The 20,642-nt window shown below is 38.4% G+C and overlaps 1 protein-coding gene across 1 annotated transcript in view; it reads left to right on the plus strand.

Annotated features, from left to right (window-relative positions):
• LRP1B (LDL receptor related protein 1B) overlaps positions 1-20,642 on the plus strand; it is a 1,349,009-nt gene that overhangs the window by 1,235,598 nt on the left and 92,769 nt on the right. The window contains exons 72-78 of the mRNA XM_075000767.1: positions 2,658-2,780; positions 5,133-5,255; positions 5,377-5,379; positions 5,499-5,636; positions 7,724-7,855; positions 10,480-10,599; positions 11,462-11,703. Of these exons, the coding sequence (XP_074856868.1) occupies positions 2,658-2,780; positions 5,133-5,255; positions 5,377-5,379; positions 5,499-5,636; positions 7,724-7,855; positions 10,480-10,599; positions 11,462-11,703 (881 nt within the window). The remainder of the gene's footprint in view (positions 1-2,657; positions 2,781-5,132; positions 5,256-5,376; positions 5,380-5,498; positions 5,637-7,723; positions 7,856-10,479; positions 10,600-11,461; positions 11,704-20,642) is intronic.

Below are 20,642 nucleotides of genomic sequence, written 5' to 3' on the forward strand. Positions count from 1 at the left end.
CCTTCAGCTTGGGGAAGAGAGGGAGAAGGCCCTTAGCCTGGTTCCCTTCCCCGCAATGACGGAAACGTGAAACTGACCAGTCATGAGCCGATCAGTTTCCCAGACCCATAAGCCATGGGAAGACTGGAACCAGCCTGCCCCTGGTTCCAAGCTCCTGCCACTCTGGGAGCCACGGAACTGACCAGCCCTGGTGGCTCCTGGCTGCACCACCTTGCAGGAAAATTTGAGTTGTGCAGGGGTTACAGGAACAACCCCAGGGTAACTCCAGGGTTTATGGTATCAGACTCCCCTGCCCACCCTGCAGACCTCACCCTTGGCCAGGTTTTAACTGCCCCTCCCAAGTTCCCAAATTCCCTCCAGGCTTAAACCCACCCAGGAGCCCCAAACTTCCTCCATCCTTAGACACACACCCCAGCAGCCACAAACCACCCCCAGCCTTACACCCCTCCAGCAGCTCCAAACTGCCCCCAGCTTTACACCCTGCAGCAGCCCTAAACTTACCCCCAGGCTTACATCCCCCAGCAGCCACAAACCACCCCCAGCCTTGCACCCCCCAGCAGCCCCAAACCACCCCCAGCATTAGACTCTCCCTGCAGCCCCAAACTTCCCCCAGTCTTAGACCCCCCCAGATCCCTCAACAACCCTAGCCCTAGACACCACTCCTCCTCCTCCCACAGCCTCTTCACCGGGGCTGCTAGGCTGGGTGGCTCCCCCAGCCTTCCTGCTCCCAGCAATTAACTCAAATGTTAAGGTTTCAGCACCTAGGCATAAGATAGTTGCTATCTCTAGTGATAGAGATAGCTGCCATCTCCGGTGGCTATTGCTATTGGTAGATATCTGCCTGAGGCAGTAGTATTAAGAGACTGCAAATGGCTTCTTCAACAGCTACATGTAGCTGGAAACTGCCCAGCTGGCGACCTCTAACAAATCTAATGGGACCCATGTATGGGTCCCTACCCATAGGTTGGAAATCCCTGCTCTACATATATACACTACATCCTATTTCTGGTGCCAAGCTATTCAAATACATCAGAAAAGTACCTAAACTCAACTGGTTTATGTCAAGTTACAACCACTTGGAATGAATTGGAGACTTTTATATGTATTTTAATGGGAATTTAGTGTTGCTTTTATGAGTTTTGTTCTATGAGCAGAAATTTGGGAACCAATTGTGTTCGTATAGTGAGGGATGAGTGTACTGTGGTCAAGGGAAAAAATCTATATGCAGCTCATAAAATTGTCATTTTAATGAGAAGTTTTGAAATATTTTAGCTTATTTTAGAAGAATGGGGAGTTACCAATTAAATAGATAATCAAACAGATTAACAGTGTTTATCTCAAATTAAGATAGTAACTTAGCCTGTCATTTCATTAATTACTGCTATCACGACTGAATACAAGAAGCCAGAAGCTGTTTTTAATACTACAACATCTGTTCCTATTGTGAAAACTTCGAGTCAATGGATTATTGAAACCCCTGAACAAAAAGAACTGACTACATTACTTAGGTAGAGAACTGAAAACCAGTAAACAGGGCAAATTAATCTTTTGTTTGTATTCAAAATGCATAGCAATCTACCTAATGGTTTTAATAGTTTAAAAATCAAACACTCAACCACCTGTTATTGTTTACTAAAATGATTGTTACTTTGATAGAGGAAATCAATTCTGTACTCTGGTATAACCGAAGTAGAATCAAAATAATTAACAACATATTTAATAATCTAAATGTTGATTGAAGTAGTTGTGAATGGAATACAAGTTATACCACTTCAGAAAAGAGTTAGTTAGAAAGGAGGAAATATCATAAATACTTAGATTTAAAATTCAAGTTTTATATTATACAAGATAATGTCTGGCCCATGTCTCTTAATGGTCCTTTGCAAAATGACCTCCCCCCCGGCTTTTTTTTTAAATGAAATAACAAGCAAACCCAAACCTTACACTCTGATGCTGAAAAGACAGGACAGAAAAGGTGTTTCCATGGCTGTTGGGCTGTAACACTGTACTGCAATGTATGGTTTGTGGCAAAGTGGATTGGGGAGCAGCATTAGAGAGTCAAAATAGAAACCTCAGAATCTATTTAGGACAAACCTGGAGGATTAGGGCCGGGAGTAAGCTGGAACTTGTGTTTGTGTTTCTCCTGGTTTGTACCACTGCCTTGCAGCATAGTGTCCTGATGTACTCAAGTCCTATAACTTCAGAATAAAGAAAAGCTCCACTGAAGATTGAAAATAAGTTCCTTCATTGGAGGTTTTCAAAATAAGGCTGGAATAGACTATATGACCCTAGCTGTCCCTTCTGAACCTATGGTTCTGTAATTCTAAGTTATTCTAACCATTATAGGTACTGAATAACTACAAAGGAGACCCCTGTTCGTCCTCGCCTACCTTAGCAGCTCAAACTCACACAGAACTTAGCTTCACTACAGAAGCCACAAGTGTAAGAAAGCAATGGGTGGATATGTTATGTCGATGAAAATGTACAAAATGACCATCCATCTTTTCTACAGGCCCCTCCCAAAACTTCTGCCTAGGATTTGACCTTTTCACATATGTCCCATATTTCATTAGTAGAGGATAGCATATGTACAAGTGACAGTAGGGTACATTTGTTTTATTTATACTGTGAATTAACAATTTCTCTTTTTTTTTAAGGTGGAAATATATGTAAAGCTGATGAGTTCCTGTGCAACAATTCACTTTGTAAACTCCATTTCTGGGTATGTGATGGAGAAGACGACTGTGGAGACAACTCAGATGAACTCCCTGAAATGTGTGGTATGTCTTTTGTATTCTGTGCCACTAAAGTGAATTAGTGAAGTAGAAAGATGTACAATTTACAGCCCTCAATTTAGGAATTATATGAAATTCACTTCTCTGTATCTTTTCTGTCAAAAGCAATAATTAAATTATGCTTTTCATCACTTGACTTTTAATAGTTTGCCTGAAATATGGGCATACTAACAGTATGGCTAAATAAAAACAAAACTTGTATTATTCAATAATCCAATGGTGATTTTAAAATCAGAAGCAGCAATATCCAAATGCCTATTTTTAATCAGATGGGGTGTACAGTTATTCTGGTACATCTATGAGGCAGTTCTGGAAACATAACTACCATTTATCAAGTCTAAATAGATTCACAACACTCTCAGGATCGTTGCCGTGCCTTGGATGCCAGTCAAAGCAGGAGTCTGAGGAGAAGCAACATTGGGGAAATCCAGCAATTTAGTTCAGCACAGAAAGATGGTCTCTGGGCTGCAGGAGGGTGTGGGAATTGGGGAAGATATATGGCTAGGCCTGGATCTGTGGTAGATGGGAAGCCCTTCACCTTACTGAAGCTGTCTTCTTTGATCTACCCACTTCCTCTGTTTCCTGAAGCAGTTAGGACCTGGGGAGGTAGGAAGCTGGGTAAGGCAGTCTTGGTGAGGAAAAGCAAGAACTGAGGACAGGAAGCTCCAAGGACAGCTTCTTAGTAGAACTAGCTCTGGGGCTACTTCATTTTCTTTCCTGCCATCTTCTCTTTGCATAAATATCACTAAGTCCCCACCCACTTCATCAACAGAGGGTGTGGATTTAATAGACATGCAAGCACAGATCTCTTTAGCGCAGGGAATGTTGAAGGATTTCATGGCATACCTACACACATAGCACTGCAACAGTACAGCTCTAGCAGTTCCACTGGGCCACTGGAGGGCATGTGGTGAACACACACAATGTCAAAAGGAGAGAGCTCTCCTATCATCATTTAAAAAAAACATCCCCAATAAGTGACAAACATTATGTCAGCCAGACTTGACTTTGGTACTCCGTCAAAACACAAAGAGTAAGCAGAGCTGATAGAAGAGTGTCAGCTGTTGCCTTTCCACTGTGAAGATACTGTAGCAAGCAGACCTAAATATGTCAACTTCAGCTTCATTATTCACGGTACTGAAGTTGCATATCTTAGGTCAATGGCCTGTGGTAGTGTAAACAAGAGCATAGCATAATGAAAGTCACGGAAGGGACCTCATGAGTAATGAAATCATTGAGTGCAATCCTCACGTATCTCAGACAACAACAAAATATTACAACTATCTTAAAACTAGGTGTTTCCTTGTCCCCACTGCTCCTATTGGAAGGCAGTCCCAAAGCTTCATACTTTTTATGGTAACAAACCTTCCTCTAATTCCATGTCTAAACTTAACTCATGGACCGTTCTTATACCAACATTCCTTTACCTTAAATAGTTCTTTTTCGTCCCTTGATGCTGGTGGGTGGAAACAGAAGGGGTGGGGTTCAGCATGCCATGGCCCTTCCACTTTTTAAGCTGACCCATACCTTTTACCATTGTTGGGCTGCTCCTCCAACCATGGTAAAGTTGAGGTTTAAATAAGAGCTGTGTAATCAGCTGTGGGGAGCCTCAGCCCTTCCACCTGACCTGGCTACGGAGTTTGGGGGGGCAAGAACATGGTCCGGGAGCTGGTTTTGGCCTCACCCATCCTGGCTGTGGAGGCTGGCCTCCCTGGCCCCATTCCTGGCTTAGCAAAGGCCTCTGGAGGAAGAGAAGTGGCCTTGGAGGGTAGGGTCTCCTGCCCCTCCATGCTTTGGGGGGGTCTGCGGCCAGTGCACTGTCATACTTATAAGTAGTAATTGTATCCCCTCTCAGGCTCCATTTTACTCACAAAATCTCTCGCTGCAACTTGCTCAGTTTTAGAGCAATTTAAGTGTTTACTGGAGCTCTTTGAGCTTTCATAAGTGAAGCTATGTGTTGGTTAGCAGTAGCAGCTGAGCAGTGCTTCAGCATTACATATGGTTTTGAGCAACTCTAATATATTCTGCCTATGTTTTTAAAATGAAAGCAACTGCATTATTCTATGGCCTTAAAAATTATCTGCACAAAATTCTAATTTCAATTTTGTAAAACAATAAAACTTTCACAAAGTAATAACTGCTTAAATACCAGCTCATATAAGAAAGGCATCAAATCATGCCATACTTACACACACAATGCTTGTTTGCCACATTGAAAGGAGGCACAACAGAGAGACAGGTATTCTTTATGAGCAACTGAAGGATGGTCATGCATGTGTACAAACGATTGTTAATATTCTTTCTGAATGGATGCTACCTGATGTCTTCTGCCTACAGTTAAATTTCTGTGCCCACCAACAAGACCCTACAGATGTAGAAACAACAGGGTTTGTCTGCGATCTGAACAGATTTGCAATGAAATTGATGACTGTGGTGATAATTCAGATGAAGATCACTGTGGTAGGTGGATTTACCTTGTAAGGCATTTAGATTTCAAAAAACAATTAAAGGCAAATTTGATTACAAAGTTCCAATTGTTCCTAACAGCAGCTTAATTGAAAGTGTCTGGGTACACTTTAAGGCAGTTAGGCTTGATATCTTTGCAACTGTAATGCTTCTTGGTCATTTCCATTTTTATGTGTGAGAAGTCTAAATAATAAGAAATGCTAATCTTCTTGTAATTTTTCCTTTGTAATTATGTAGATAAGATCCCATACAAAGCAAGACCTTGTAAAAAAGATGAGTTTGCTTGTAGAGATAAGAAATGTATACCTATGGAGCTGCAGTGTGATCGGTTTGATGACTGCGGAGATGGTTCAGATGAGCAAGAATGCAAAATAAGTGAGTTTGATTGATAAGCCATCTGTTTCCATGCTTGTAACATAAGAATACAATGAAACAGTATTCTTTCATGCAGAACCTCCCAACAAAACAGTTTACATTAACATGAAAAAGTATAACCTCTTCATTATCTAAACTAATATACCTGAGACTTTAAAGTGGAATATGAAGAACCAACTATCCAATCCTCCAAGGAGTAACTCAATCCATTTCTAGCTGGCTTAACTGTTTAAGTTGATTATATTTCACTTCACACCTATCCTCCCCTATCAAGATAAATAAAAAGTTTTTGTGATATGAAAGTCTTGATCTGAAACTAAGTTGGCAATAGCAACTCATACTCACATTGGTAATATGTTTTTTTTTGCTAAAGTCACAGATTTATTTTCATTCCAAAAATTCATGAGCTTTTGTACACCTAAATCCTATTAACATACTTTTACTGTGCAGAGTACATTGTGGCATTAGAATATGTTTTTAGAATGGTAATAGTATGCTAAGAAAGCTATCTGTTTCTCAAATACATTCAGTTACAGTAAACTCAACCTGAGCTAGAATAATCCTAGAATGCATGAGGGAGGCTTTCACAGGCACTCTCTTCATTTTTCCGTGTCCTTGCAAATTGTGGAACATACAAATTTGTCCAGAGCTTCAGCTGGACAAGTCTCATAATACCTTATTCAGGCTTTTGTATAAATCTTCCTTTTGAGACACTTCAGTTCTCTACATGAAAGTAGTGTTCTGGGTCATGGTCATTTCAGTCAAGAAAATGGGAGAGCTTTCCACTGTCCTCCGTATTTGGGCTTGTATGTAAATAAGATGCTCCTTCATACTTGCCCTTATGTTTCCAAAAGTTCTGTTCCTTCTTTCCCTGTCAAGATCTTTCTCTTTCAAATGTGTCACAAACCTGTGTGAGGAAAAGTAAAAGCCTTTTCTGAGAGTTGAGAAACAAGGTGAATCTAATTTCATTCTTTTCAAGGACAGTAAAATGAAATCCAGATATGTCATAGCAAAATAGATAAAGTCAATTATTCAGGAGGTTTTCAAAGCTGTAGATTTTCTTGTCCACTGAAACTTAGTGTCAACTTCACTATAACCATGGCCATCTTCTTAGTCACAAGCGGGGTGCACCCCAGTGCACAAGATGCATCATGGAAATACTAAGAAATACTGAACTAAGGTGGTAGTAGATGTGCAGTAATTCTTTCTAAGGTTGTTCTGATGCTGTGTAGTGGTATAATAATACAAAAATTAGAAATACATAATTGTTTGTACCACAATTTTATATTTTGGACATATTTTAGCCATAGTAATAAAAATCTTTGTTATATAATAATCTTAAAATGCCTTTAATCCTGCAGAAATACAAGTGTTTGGTCTTTGTTTTTTAACAAGAAATTAATTCTAGAGTTCCCAATGGAACAAAAGTGAATTTTTACACGATTCTTACATGCTAGTCATATTAATGGACTGTATCATATGCAGCTGAATGCATATCATAAGTAATATACCCACTGCTAATATGTAAATGGATATTTATTAGAGTTCAGCAACTAAAAATGAATAATTTATTTGACAAACTGAGCTGCTTCTTTTGTATGTGGAATATCTACAAGCAGCTTGCAACTTCCTTATATTTGTTAGTTATTAGATATGTTTGAGAAGATTTTCGCATGTGTGATTTTTTTTCCTTTTTTTTTTTTTTGCACAGTCCCAAAGTTAGTTATCTGTAAATAAACCATACCCTGTCAGTGTACATTAGTTGAATAGGGCACACAATAAATACAGCATTCGTTTTGGTTCCTAATTGAACAAGTGTTCTGGCACTTTGTTTGTGGACACCCACATGTAAAAGTCTGTTTCCACAAACACTTTGCTCAAACATTTATGCAAATAATAACTGGTTGCACAAATATTTGTTGAAACACAGAAGGATTGTGAGTATGACTGAAGTGAATTTAATTTTTTCAGAAATATGCGTGTCATAGCTCATCGAATTGGAAAGGACCTTGAAATAAGGGGACGATCTCTCCCAGAATTTGTATTTAAGCAAGAGTTAGTCAAATTTATTTAATCTATTCCCATAGGTCCTGAATATACTTGTGAAGCCAATGTGAATCCTTGTGGGGATGATGCATACTGCAATCAATCACACTCATTAGTTTTCTGTCAGTGTAAGCCTGGTTTTCAAAGAAACAGGAGGAACAGGCAATGTGAAGGTACATTACATTTCCTTTAACACTTTGTATTGTAATTCTTCCATATCTTTTGACTAAGTAAATTAAATGGCAGGCATGATTTACGAAGCAAATTAAATTATTGCTTTTGGAGTCATAGATATTAAGGCCAGGAGGCACTACTGCATCATCTAGTTCAACCTCCGGAATCACCAGTTTCATGCAGCACCCGCACACTAAAGCCACTGACTAAAACTAGATAAAGTATTACAGCCCAGAAGGGACCAAGCTAATATGTGCCAAAGACGGAGAAAAGGGCTGGGATTTACCACAGCTGCATCAGTGACAGAAAAATGATTGTCAAATATACCCAGGTATTTCTGTCAAATGACTCACACCCACAGGCTGCAAAAGAAGGCAAAAAACCTGCACCCTGTAGAAAATTCCTTTCTGATCCTAAAGATCAGCCCCAGCACACATACAAAATTGATATGTATATCTGAATCTGCAGAAATGATCCATAGATGTCTGCATCCGCATCCACATCCACAACAACAGATACAGATACTAGCTTTCGAAAATGTCCATAAAAACTCAGTGGTACAAGAGAAGACTTATTAAACTTAGGCAGCTAATAATTACATTTTTTATGGTAAATAACCAATTGTCTGGGTATTTAAAACCAATGAAAGAATCTAAAAGATTTTTTCTTTTTTTTTTTTATCAGTTGACTTAGGCTGGGTCTACAAGGTGCACCTTTCCCAGCAGGTCCATGCTAATGAGCAACCTCGAAATTGCAAATAGCTGCTCATTAGCATGGCCCCTTATCTCATTAGCATAGCTGCATGAGAGTTTAGTCTTGGCAGAGGGGGGTGCCAGCAGTAAATAGACCGTATGGGCATGCCTCTGCTGGCAAAAAGCCCCTTTGTCACCAGACTCATGCCAGCACATGCTACAAATACTCTCATAAATTGACCTCATATTACAAATTTTAGTCTTCTCCCCATCAGACACACAAGTACCAGGAAACACACTTTACTCATGTCCATGCGTTGGAAATGAAATATAATATAAACTTTCTCTACTTTAGTTTTTCTCTATCTTTTATTGTTTGTAAAGTCCATAAGCAAAATCTTTCATTGGAATGACTAGAAAAAAATATAATTGTCCAGGCAAGTCATTGAGGAATAAAAATTCCATTCATTGCATCTACAAATCCCTTCATTCTGTAGCATTCTTAGCTAAGGAGCCAACTGTCCCATCTACGTCCAAGAACAGGAATCGAGGAATGCAGAAAAAGTCATATTAATTCTCTAATTCTTTCTACTTATTTATTAACTCTCTCTTCCCAATCAATTTTGTTCTATTTATTAAGTTTGTCAGTCAGTATTGCATAAAGCCAGTTTAGCTTTTGTCTTTTATTTTATTCTATTAGTTAAGCTTTACCAGATTAAGGTTGCCACTGTCACTTCTTTATGCTGCTCAAAATGAAAGATCATTTTCATGTAGAAACATCAACCATCCTGATGACATTAATTTTTTAATAAGTTAGATGCATAGAGAATTAGTTCCATATTTGTAATTAATATACTGTTTGATGCAATTTACATTTTTTGTGTATGGCCCTTTACCAAAACAGCACATTATCCTGAAAGAAATATTCAGATTTCTAGAAGAATGGGTTAACAGGAAAAAAAATGTTAATGGTGTGAAAGAATTAAGAAAATATGCCTTTTCACAAGTGTGAGGACTTTAGTCATAGCTACAGGAATCAAGATGAGAAGATGGGCAAGAGAGAGAGGGATTTACATATGTGTGTACTTTGCCTGAAAGTGGTGACTAAGATTAAAACAGGCCATGAAATGTCAGAGGACAGATGTCAAACCATTAAATGATCCCAAAAAGGAAGATGTAAACAAATTAATTTAAGATTCCCAAAAGAATTGAAGTAGATTCATTAAAGAAGTGGAATTTAAACTACCAGATGAAGGCACTGGTGACACCAAATTTTTCTGGGGAGCTCAAGAATGATAGCACTGTATAACATCGGGACATGTATGAGATAAACTATAATAAGGAAGAAGAGTTATTAAATACCCTGAGAAGGGTGTACTCTGCAGTGAAAAGGGTGCACAGCCAGTTTGAGAGCACTCAAGATTGTTGTGCTAGAAATGTTACTCTGAAAATTGAGAGAAGATCCACTTTTTCCATGTCCTTTCTCAGGGGCAGTTTGTGAACTCTGGTGAATTGGTGATCAGTTACTTACACAAGTATTTTGATTGACTTCAGTGGGACTACTCACAAATGTGAGTAAGAGCTTTGCAAACTAACCTAACCTTTAGAAAAGGGACATAGACAAGAAACTATTAAATGTATGATTTTTATGAGACAGTGACAATGACAGTTTTGAGTATCATTTCAGATGATCATAATATTCAGACTTTTTAATCTTCAGAATTGATTGAAGAAAGTCTGATGAGGAAGCAGGTTTTTTTTCACAGTTGACGTGAAGTGAATCATGGCTTTAACAGAAGCCAGACTTATGTGCACAGAGATTCTGTCTTGTTTCAAGAAGAATTGGAGTTTTTGCAAATTTGTGTGCCAATGTGCTAGTAATCTTAAGAAAGAATTATCTAGTAATTAGTGTTCCCCCCCTCCTCCACCAGATATCAATGAATGTATGATATTTGGAATCTGTTCACATCAATGTACTAATGTTAAAGGATCATACAAATGTATATGTGAGAGAAATTATAAGGAAAGGAATAACAGCTGCATAGCAAAAGGTAAGGCTACAAACATTATACCTAATTAATAATCTTTAGTACATTTCTTACATAATTTTAATATACTTAATGGATAATGATCCTGTATTTTAACTTTATAATTACAGTTAAAAAATGAGTCAGAAATATGTCAAACAATTTAGACTTATTTGTGATAATCCACAAAATAGTTTTTTTCAAGTTTTCATAGATAAACTCTCCCTTTCTTGGTATGTATCTACATTTCTACCAACTACAATGTATCCCAGCTAAATGTATCTTCCAACAAAGATAATATTTATATTAAAACACAAATGCATGAACAATCAGCTAAAGATGTTATTAAATAATGAAGGTAATGTGTTAAAATTTTAGAGGCCTCAGAGCAGAATGAAATTTTTTTCAAGGAATCATTTTAATTTGGAGACTTTCCCACTGGAGACAGGATCATTGCTGTTTTGTATTTAATAGAGGAAGTTTAAATAAGGCATAGGAACTCTTGTATTGTTACAAATATCCTTTAATATATATAAGTACAAAATGTACAAAAAGGGGATATATGTAAATTGAAATTATATTACAATGTTTGCATAATCTCTCTGACAATTTATATGTTGCTTATGTTTTTAATAAACTCCTTGAGGCATGGACTGCTAATGGGCATCATGTATAATACAGCAGACACTACCTACGTATACTACTACTTCTAATAGTACAATGGTGTTTACAAGGCTGGGCAATTGCAAACCAAGTTCCTTGGTTAACATTAAGAAATTATACCAAATAAGCATAAAAATTGATACTAATGAAAAATATTGATTTTTTAAAGTAGGTGTTAGTTGAAATTCACTTTATTTTTGTATTTCATTATAATAATCCCCAGGCTCTGAAGATCAAGTTCTCTACATTGCTAATGACACTGATATCCTGGGTTTTATATATCCATTCAACTACAGTGATGTTCATCAACAAATTTCACATGTTGAACATAATTCAAGGATAACTGGGATGGATGTATATTATCAAGGTGATATGATTATTTGGAGTACTCAATTTAATCCAGGAGGTATTTTCTACAAAAAACTCCATGGCCGAGAAAGAAGACAAAGTAATAGTGGTTTGATCGTAAGTAAACCAATCTGAAAATTATAAGATTTCTCCTTTTCAAACATATGTATCCATTTTGTTTAAACTGATGAAATATTAAATTTGCATAGATGAATATGCTATGTGAAATAACTACATTTACCAGACCATGACTGTATTCAAATTATATACTATACTTCATAATAAATCACAAATACCTTCCCTACTTAGAAATTCTGTGGGACAATTATGTTCTGAAAAATGCTTTGAGGGGTTTTCCAGAGCCCTAGGCTATAATTGTGCCATGAAAATTGAAGATTGTTATACTTTACTTGTAATAGAGATCACACCCTCTCTGGATAGCACTTAGGCAGATGATTTACCTTGTAGATGATAAAAGTACTTGTAGAGCAAAGTTCAAGTAAAGTGCATATCAACTGTCAGCTTGCCAAGCAGTAGTACTTCCTTTCTTAATTACAGTTATGACACTTAATTTTATTTAAATGGGAAAACAAATAAATTGCTTCTCCCTCCCCATATAGCTTTTCCTTGCAAATACATATATCCTCTGGTACACAAAGCTCATTTCAGGTCAGGTTAATAGAGATACCTTTTGTTAAACTATTGGCAGCACAGCACTAATCCAAGAGCTCTTGAGATCTATCAGGGATGTAACTTAACTTTTGTGTGTGTGTGTGTGTGTGAGAGAGAGAGAGAGAGAGAGAGAGAGAAATATTGGCCCGCAATGGAAGGAAGGAGACCTTCTCATTAAAAAAAAAATTACTAAAAAATGTAACATGTCAAACAATCAGTTAAGGTAAAATCTGACTGTAAATTGTTATGCTTGTAGCAAATCTGAAGGAATTTCAAAGTTACTGGCAATAATAGGCAACCTCACATTAAAATCAATCCAGAGAACTGGAGGATTACACATGTACCCACTGCAGGCTAGGTGTTCAGCTGTTGTCCATCACTGAAATTCAAGCTTAAGAATGAAATAAGGGGCAATTTGGAAAAATTGATTGAAACAATCATTAAAAATGAGGGAGAAACTGCCACAGCATCTGTGATGGAAAACTTTATAACTTTAATCTCTTGTAAGCCTATGTCTACACTAGAAGCAACTGTCTAAGAAGTTATTGTCAGCAGACAGATCACATCTATACATAAAAGTTGATTGTGCTCTGTCGACAAAAGCCCGCCTCCCCCCACCCCTGGAGTGTCTACAAAGCTTTTTTGTTGACAGTTTCAGTATCGATGCTCTGCAAGTTTTTTCTATAAATCCCCACTTCTGTCTACAAAACTCAGTAGTGTAGACATAGCCTTAGGCTATGTCTACACTATAAGAGAAATTTGAATGTAAGGCAGTTAGCTTGATATTACCATGTGACTGTCTTCACAGTAAATCCCATTAGCTTGGTTTAGGGATCACTAATATCAATATTACAATGTCAACAGTACCTGATGGGTATAGTGCCAAGCTTAAATTCAAAAGTTTATTAAGGGCCAGTGTGGAAGTGCCAAGTTTTCAAATCAAATTTATTAGCTTCCAGAGGTGTCCTGTAAGTAACCCGCAATGTAACCCTCAGCGTTCTGCTCTGGTCACTGTTCTCCAGGTGCGCAGGAATTAGGTAACAGGAAGGCTGTGAATTTCAAATTGGGACCAGGTTGCCTGTGATGTGGGCTCCTATTTTTATGAGATCCTGAGAAATGTCTTTCTTTCTTTACTATTAGCACTGGGAGCATATCTACCCATTTCAAATACCCCCTGCATGGAGTTCATGGTTCTATCTGTACACTTGATATTTTTATTCTGCACTGCCTGATGCCATCCACTGCCCCATCACATCATGTGGCTACAAGGCTTCTGTGGGTGTTGTGCTTGCATAAGAGACCAAAAAATTTCTTCTCAGTGGTTTACATTTGTGCACGAACCCCGCTCCCTTCTGCACAGATGCAATGCTCTTTCACATCACATGGGTAGCCACATCATGTGGGTGGCCCCCAGCCCAGTACAATGATGTGTCTGCCATTTGGTGCTGACTACACGGCCAGGCAGCATCATGTCCTAGCTTGCATGTGGATAGGGCTCTGAGGGAGGGAAAGAATTTGGGGGACATGCAGCTGCCAGGTTGAAGTCTCCCCTGGCAGCTAAGATATTTAAATGGGCCCCCCACCAAAAATATTTTGGGCCTTTCTGCCACTGTGGGGAAGTTGCTCCCAGTGGCTAAAATATTTGGAGGCTCAATGCCACTGGGGGGAATTCTCCCCCAGCAGCTAAGACATTTGGGGGGATTAATTCAACTCCCCCCACACTGAACCCTCCATGGCCCTAACAAGAGACCAGTGGGGCTTGCTGCCACCAGGGGGAAGTCTTTCCCAGTGGCTAAGATATTCAGGGGCTTCCAGGGGAAGTCTCCCCCTCCAGCAGCTAAGATACTCGGGGGTTCGCTGCCACTGGGGAGAAGCGTCTTCACTAGCTAAGCAACGAAGGGTCCTGTGGCACCTTATAGACTAACAGAAAAGTTTAGAGCATCTGAAGAAGTGAGTTAACTCACTAAAGCTCATGCTCTAAACTTTTCTGTTAGTCTATAAGGTGCCACAGGACCCTTCGTTGCTCTACAGATCCAGACTAACACGGCTACCCCTCTGATACTTCACTGGCTAAGATAGTCAGGGGGACTACTTCAACATTTCAACCAGCTCTGCAGCCGCAGACCATACCATCCCCACCAAAAATAGTTTTGGGGGCTTGCTGTCCATGGCAGACACCTGCTGGTTTGATATTTCTGTTATAAAATATTTTTTCCTAACATTTCCCATCTGGCCTCATGTTTTGACCCTCCCCCCCGCAAAAAAATACAGGACACAGGGCCAGTTCAGATTCTTGTTTCCATTATAAATTCAGTATATGAGATTTCACTGCCATTGCCCTGTTGGCAATGTCTGTGCAGTGAAAAGGGAAAACAAAGAATGTTTTTCCTAGACTTTTCTATCCTCTTTCTTCTAAGTTGAGAATATAGTCTGTCCCTCTGTTATTTTCAGAGATCAGATACAATCACAGGAGGAGGGACACTCAGTGGGTGCCCAGTTGAGAACACAGCCTGTGCATGGAAGCCTTATAGTGCACTGGAAAGCCAAAGACCTTCCCATCAGTAACTCTCATTTTTCAAAAACTTTCCTATCATCTCTTTCTTCAAGCTTTTCAGGGTCCCTGTATTATTTTCAGGGATTGGATGCAATTATGGGTGGGAGGACACTCAGTGGCTGGTCAGTTGAGAATTCAGTTACACAAGAAAAAGATTTCTGTAAACTTTTTTTACCATCTCTGTGGATGCCCTATTTTTCCTTCCTCTGATGGGAAAAATGGATGTTTGCTTAGAACAGGAAGGGAATGAAGAAAATTCAATGGGGGAAGATGATGTCAAACACCAGTGAGCACACCTAGAATGCTACAGGACTGAGAATGAGGGAACTGTGGGATAGGTTCCCACAATGCACTATTGCAACAATCAATGTTTGCCAATTAAGCATGGCAGCAATAAGTCGACTTTGCGAGGAGCATGTGAGGGAGGTGAGGATCGTCGAAATCGAATTTATAAATTCCAGAGTTACAAAATCAATAGTGTACATGCAGCCTTAGAGTTCTTTGATTATGTCAACAAAGTAGTAGATAAAGGAGAACAAGGTGACCTAATTTATTTAGACTTTCCAAAAACCTTTACCAGTACTCCACGCAGGAGGCTATTTAGGAAACAAAGTTATACGAGAAGTAAAGTTCTGTCATGAATTATAAACTGTTGAAGCACAGAAAGTAAAGTCAAAATAAATGGTCAATTTCCTCTTGTGTCTTTAAGTGACTCACCATTTAAATTTGCTATCAGGACCTTATTGAGTTCATTAAATTACTAAATAAATTAAATTATTTAAAAAATAAGCAAATAAAATATTAAAATATAAATTAAAATTTTATAAAATTATAAAATACATTAAGTGGTGATTCTGATGATTATTTAATGTCTTATTATCACCTCTTTTAGAGACATTCCAGATTCCTTGATCCATATATTTTCTCATGTCTCCCCTCAGGCTGCTTTTCTCTGCTTTGTCCTTTTTAATACATATTTATATTTACCACTTACTTTTCTGGAGGTGTTTTTGAGGTGATAATGTTTGTTTCCTTTCCGTCACATAGTTCCACAAATCCTCACTTATTCAGGCTTCAGACTTGCTTACTTGGATACCAGTTACAGTTGTTTGGGCATCTATGATGCTCTTACGGAGATAAGATAAATCAATGTTATTCTACAGCACCTGAAATCTGTTCTTCATTTTGAAATCGCTGCTATAATGTCTTATCTCTTTGCCATTGCCTGTCCATTTTCATGATTTTAGGCTTTTTTTTTGTTGTTGTTGTTTGATCTTTAGTCTTGCCACACACCCAGATGGATACTTCCAATATTGGCTCCTTTTTACTCTATGACATCATGGAGAGATGATCTAAATTTCCTTCCAGTACATGTGTGGCCAGTCTGGTTCCTGGTAATCTCTCTATCCATTTGGATATTTTTGTGGGAAAATAATATTCTAGCAATTATGAATCCCAGTTCTTGAAATCTTTAAGGCTGTATCTACACTGAGCCACAGTGCCAGCAGCTTTATGCAAAGGAGGGCTCTCAGAAATGTTAGTAGCATATTTGCATGGCTGATCTCCATATTTGTGTGGCCAATTGGCATATTTGCATGTGATCACCATGCTGGCAGAGGCTGCTACCAGGAGAAAGCAAGCAGGGTAAATGTGGTTCTGCCAGCAAAAACCACCTTTCTTGGCAGCCTTTTATCCCTGATATTTTCCAGACATAAGGGGTTGCCAACAGAGGGGATTTTTGCCTGGAGAGCCACATCTACCCTGCTTGTTTTCAGCAGACAGCAGCCTCTGCCAGTAGGGCGATCTTCCGCAAATATGCAAATTATGCATTTGACTATGCACATGAGTAGTCATTTGAATTTTTGAGAGCCCTCCTTTGCATCAAGCTGCCAGCACTATGGCTTAGTGTAAATGCAGCCTAAGTGTTCAGATTTTGGTGACCAGGGCTGTGCTTTACCATTGCTTTCTGCCTTTGTTATCATTGAGTTTTAGGCCAGACCAAATTCTCTTGTCTGAAAAACTATAAATCACAGGTCATTAGCACAGTCCAGCTGTCCCCATAGTAAACCAACAACTAGAGCTAAACTTAAATATTACCATATTCAGGCAGGCCTGCTGGTTGGTGGGAGTGGGGACAAAAGGGCAAGTGCCCTGGGGCTCAGTGTTTCAAAAGGGCGTGGAGCTCTGGCCGTTGCCACTGTCGAAGTAGGCAATGGCTGGAATTCTGGTTCTCTTTGAAGTGCTGTAGCAGTGTGGGAGGGGATGGGGGCCCAACATGGCAGTGTGAATGGCACTAAGGTCTGATTGCCATTGGCCCTGCCCCTGTGAGGGTGCAAAGCTGTGCCCACTCCTACCTCACCCTGGGGCCTGCAATGGTTAGTGAGCCCACTTGACTTAGAAGACTACACTAATCTGTGCACAGGCAGAGAAGAAGAACTGAGCAGTCACTCCCCTACCAGCTTGCCTTGAAATCTCTATTACTAAGCCAGTGTCATGACTGGGAATATTGTCAGTCATATTGAGTCTGTAGCCAATAATGAAAAGGATGTTTGATCTCATTACTGCATCATTATTATTTTCCTGTGTGGTATTTGAAATCTATCTTGGAGCAATTGTCTCTTGGTTAACTTCTATTATATAAACTTTTTTTGGTGGGGGAGAGGGTTATTTTTTGTTTTTGTTCCTTTTTGGAAGTCTTAATGATCCTTTCTCTGAGTGGTAATCATTTTGCTTCTCTGAATATATTCTGACCTTTTCCTTTTTGAATTGTTTTGTATCAGTTCCTGGCCATCAATGTTCACTTAGTCCAAGGATTTATGATTATATTCATCCAGTTTCTTCAGTATCTGTCCTGCTTTTGTTGTTGCAGCTATTGTTCCAATGTTCCATTATACTCACTGTTTGTTTTTATCTTGAATAATAAGTTTCTCAGAGTCATGGCTTCCTTATGGCTTTCACTAAAACTCATTGTTTCGCCTGAAACAGCATTCATTACTTTGGCAGACTGCTTTGCTTCCTTGTTGCATTTCTGTCTCTTTTGCTTTCCTGTGAGGATAGGTTATTGTCATTAATGTTCAGTTTCCAACCTCGGGGACCAGTGGAATGCCATTCAAATCATCCTGAACGTATCTACCCTGGATTAAACTTCTAAGGAGTTAAAATTCCCACTGACATAGTTACACGCCTCAGTGGAGCACAGAAGCCTTTCCAACATATCAGAGAAGGGGGGAATAGTTTAAAGAAATAAAAATCAACATAACTTTTTACCCAGAATAAGGGGACAATCAGTGTAATGGCAAGGGAACAAATTTAAAACTGATAGCAAGGGATGGCTAAACTGTTTGAACTGGTATGGTAGTTCTTCCTTACAAGTGTTAAAGACTCTACTGTACTGGAAATCCTGTTGCAGGACTAAATGGGTCCTTCTTATAACTTCCCTTCTGAAGAAGAAGAAAAGAACCTATAATAGTCACATCTTCATGTATTTAAAATGAAAAGAGTACATATTCAGTATTTCATATTATCCCTTTCTTAAGTTATATCACACTATTCCTAACTGCATAAATGCTGTACTCAGGCAAAAACGTAGCTTAATATTTGTAAACAGGAATAAATGTTACTTTACCTAGCTCTGCAGAAATGTGGATGTATTTTCAAGTAGTTTTCTTTCTGGAAAGTAAAATTATTATTAATTGGATATATAATATAAAATATAAAGATGCTTGAAACTGCATTAAGGACATTATCATCACTTCCGCTGAGGGTAGTAATGTGACCGTCATGCCTGTGTTTATGTAAGTCAATGTTTTCCAAGCTGAAAACATTTGCATGCCCCTTTCAGGACTTTGGCCTTATTGGTGTACCTGCCCCCCCTCCACACACTTCCCAGTGCTGTCCCAGTACTTATCCAACATATCATACATTCACTCTCTACTGATTCCATAGTATGCTGCTATTCAATTATATTCTACACGCTATCCATATCTGTGCTTAAAATTTAATAGACTCGCCTCAACTTTGCTGATATTTCTATTTGCTCTAGCATTTTTCCTATGCGTCCCCCTGCTTGTCTTACAGGGGATACTGGTAGCCACTAATCAAGATGTGTTATCCCAAACTATGTGAATCTGCACTTCATTTTTAAAGATTTTTCCCCAAAACAGTCAGTGAATCCCGAAGAAAACTGAAGAACCATAGGCACCTCTGCTATAGGTCTGTTATGTTTGCCAAGCACTCCCCCTTCCTTCTACACATAATTGATCAGCAGGTTAATCAGTTTTCCAAACAATCAATATAACTTGAAGGCTGGTGCTTAAATTTGATGTTTGGAAGTCTGACAATTCCTTAATTGTAGCTCAGGCTTTTGAAGTGATACAATTTAACCTTTGGTTGTTTATCTTTTAGTCTAGATTGAGTAATATCTTTGATCTGCAAATCAGGGCAGTAAAGTTGACCAAGCCTCACCATGTTTGTACGTAATTACAGTAATAGAGAAATCAGTCTCAGATGGAATTACACAGAGAGTTTAGTTTCAGAGCAATAGCTGTGTGAGTTTGTTTTAGCAAAAACAATGAAGAGTGCTGTGGCTGGGATAAGAGTATGTAGGCATGTATGTAACTATCCCCACCAAACTGAAGATTCCACTTTATGAACCTGATGAAGCCATGAAAGCTGATGGTCAAATGCGTGTGCTAGTCTATCCAGTGCCACTGGGGGATTAGGTTTTTGCAGAGAATACAGAAGCAAATTTCTACAACTCTGTGACGAGGTTAAAGTTTGATTCAGATGGGTTCACTAAAGGAATTCAGACAAGATACCAACTCTTTGAACCTTAGTGGCAGAAGTAAAAGATGCACATGTTTTGATCCTGTGCAAACTATATAATAAAATAGGTGGTAAGAGATGAAGATAATATCTGACATTATTTGAATTTGGATACATAAACTAATTGGGACAAATTTTTCAAGATAGAGAGAGAGTTGATGTGCCTCAAGTTCAGGTACTCTTTCTGATGAAAGAGCAGAGAAAGAAAAGGACAATTAGAAGAATTATATCCTTACAGAAGCAGAAAAAATGGTTTCCATAAAGCTTTCTCTGTTAACCTGTAATACAGTAATGACTACCCCTGTTCAAAGTAGTTTGCTAAACTATTTTTCTAAATTAATCTTTGTAAAGTTAGATTATTACCAAAATATATTGTGTGATTAAAACTGTGTCTCTTCATTATTTATGGAGCATAAAATCATTTAAAATAATTTAGTAATTCTGCTTTTTACAAGCAAGATTAAATAAATTGTGACTGAAGTGTTAATGCACATTGAAAATCAATACTGGAGGAAAATTGCTATTTAAATAGTGTTGCAAATATCTAAGATATATCAAATGTAAAAAATATACTTTCAGAAATGTACTTTCCAGCTTATCCTCTTTTTGCCAGTCTTCCCATTTGATCCACTCTTTCATTTCAACAATTACTCTTATTGTTTTTTTTCTTTTCCATATTATTAAGTATGCCCACAAGAAGGCTGAATGCCCAGGATAAGAGAAGCAACCCTTAGAATGGAGCCAGAGGGTTCGGTTTTTTTGACCCCAGTATATTTGCATTATTATGTTCTGTCAAAAGAATACTAGTCCCCAGTCCTGTGATACAGTATATGCAAGCAGATCGTGAAATCTGTATGTTATGCTGTGAAGTCAAAGAGTTCTCTCCAAGCAAAGGAGTTTCTCAGCACACATCAGAGAATGAATTAATATTAGAAATAATTTACATTGCAAAATATAAAAATCTTGGCAAATATTCATATTTTCAGACATTTCATTTTTAGCTTGG

The sequence above is a fragment of the Carettochelys insculpta genome, chromosome 8 (genome assembly GCF_033958435.1).
Source record: "Carettochelys insculpta isolate YL-2023 chromosome 8, ASM3395843v1, whole genome shotgun sequence".
In the NCBI taxonomy this organism is placed as follows: Eukaryota; Metazoa; Chordata; order Testudines; family Carettochelyidae; genus Carettochelys; species Carettochelys insculpta.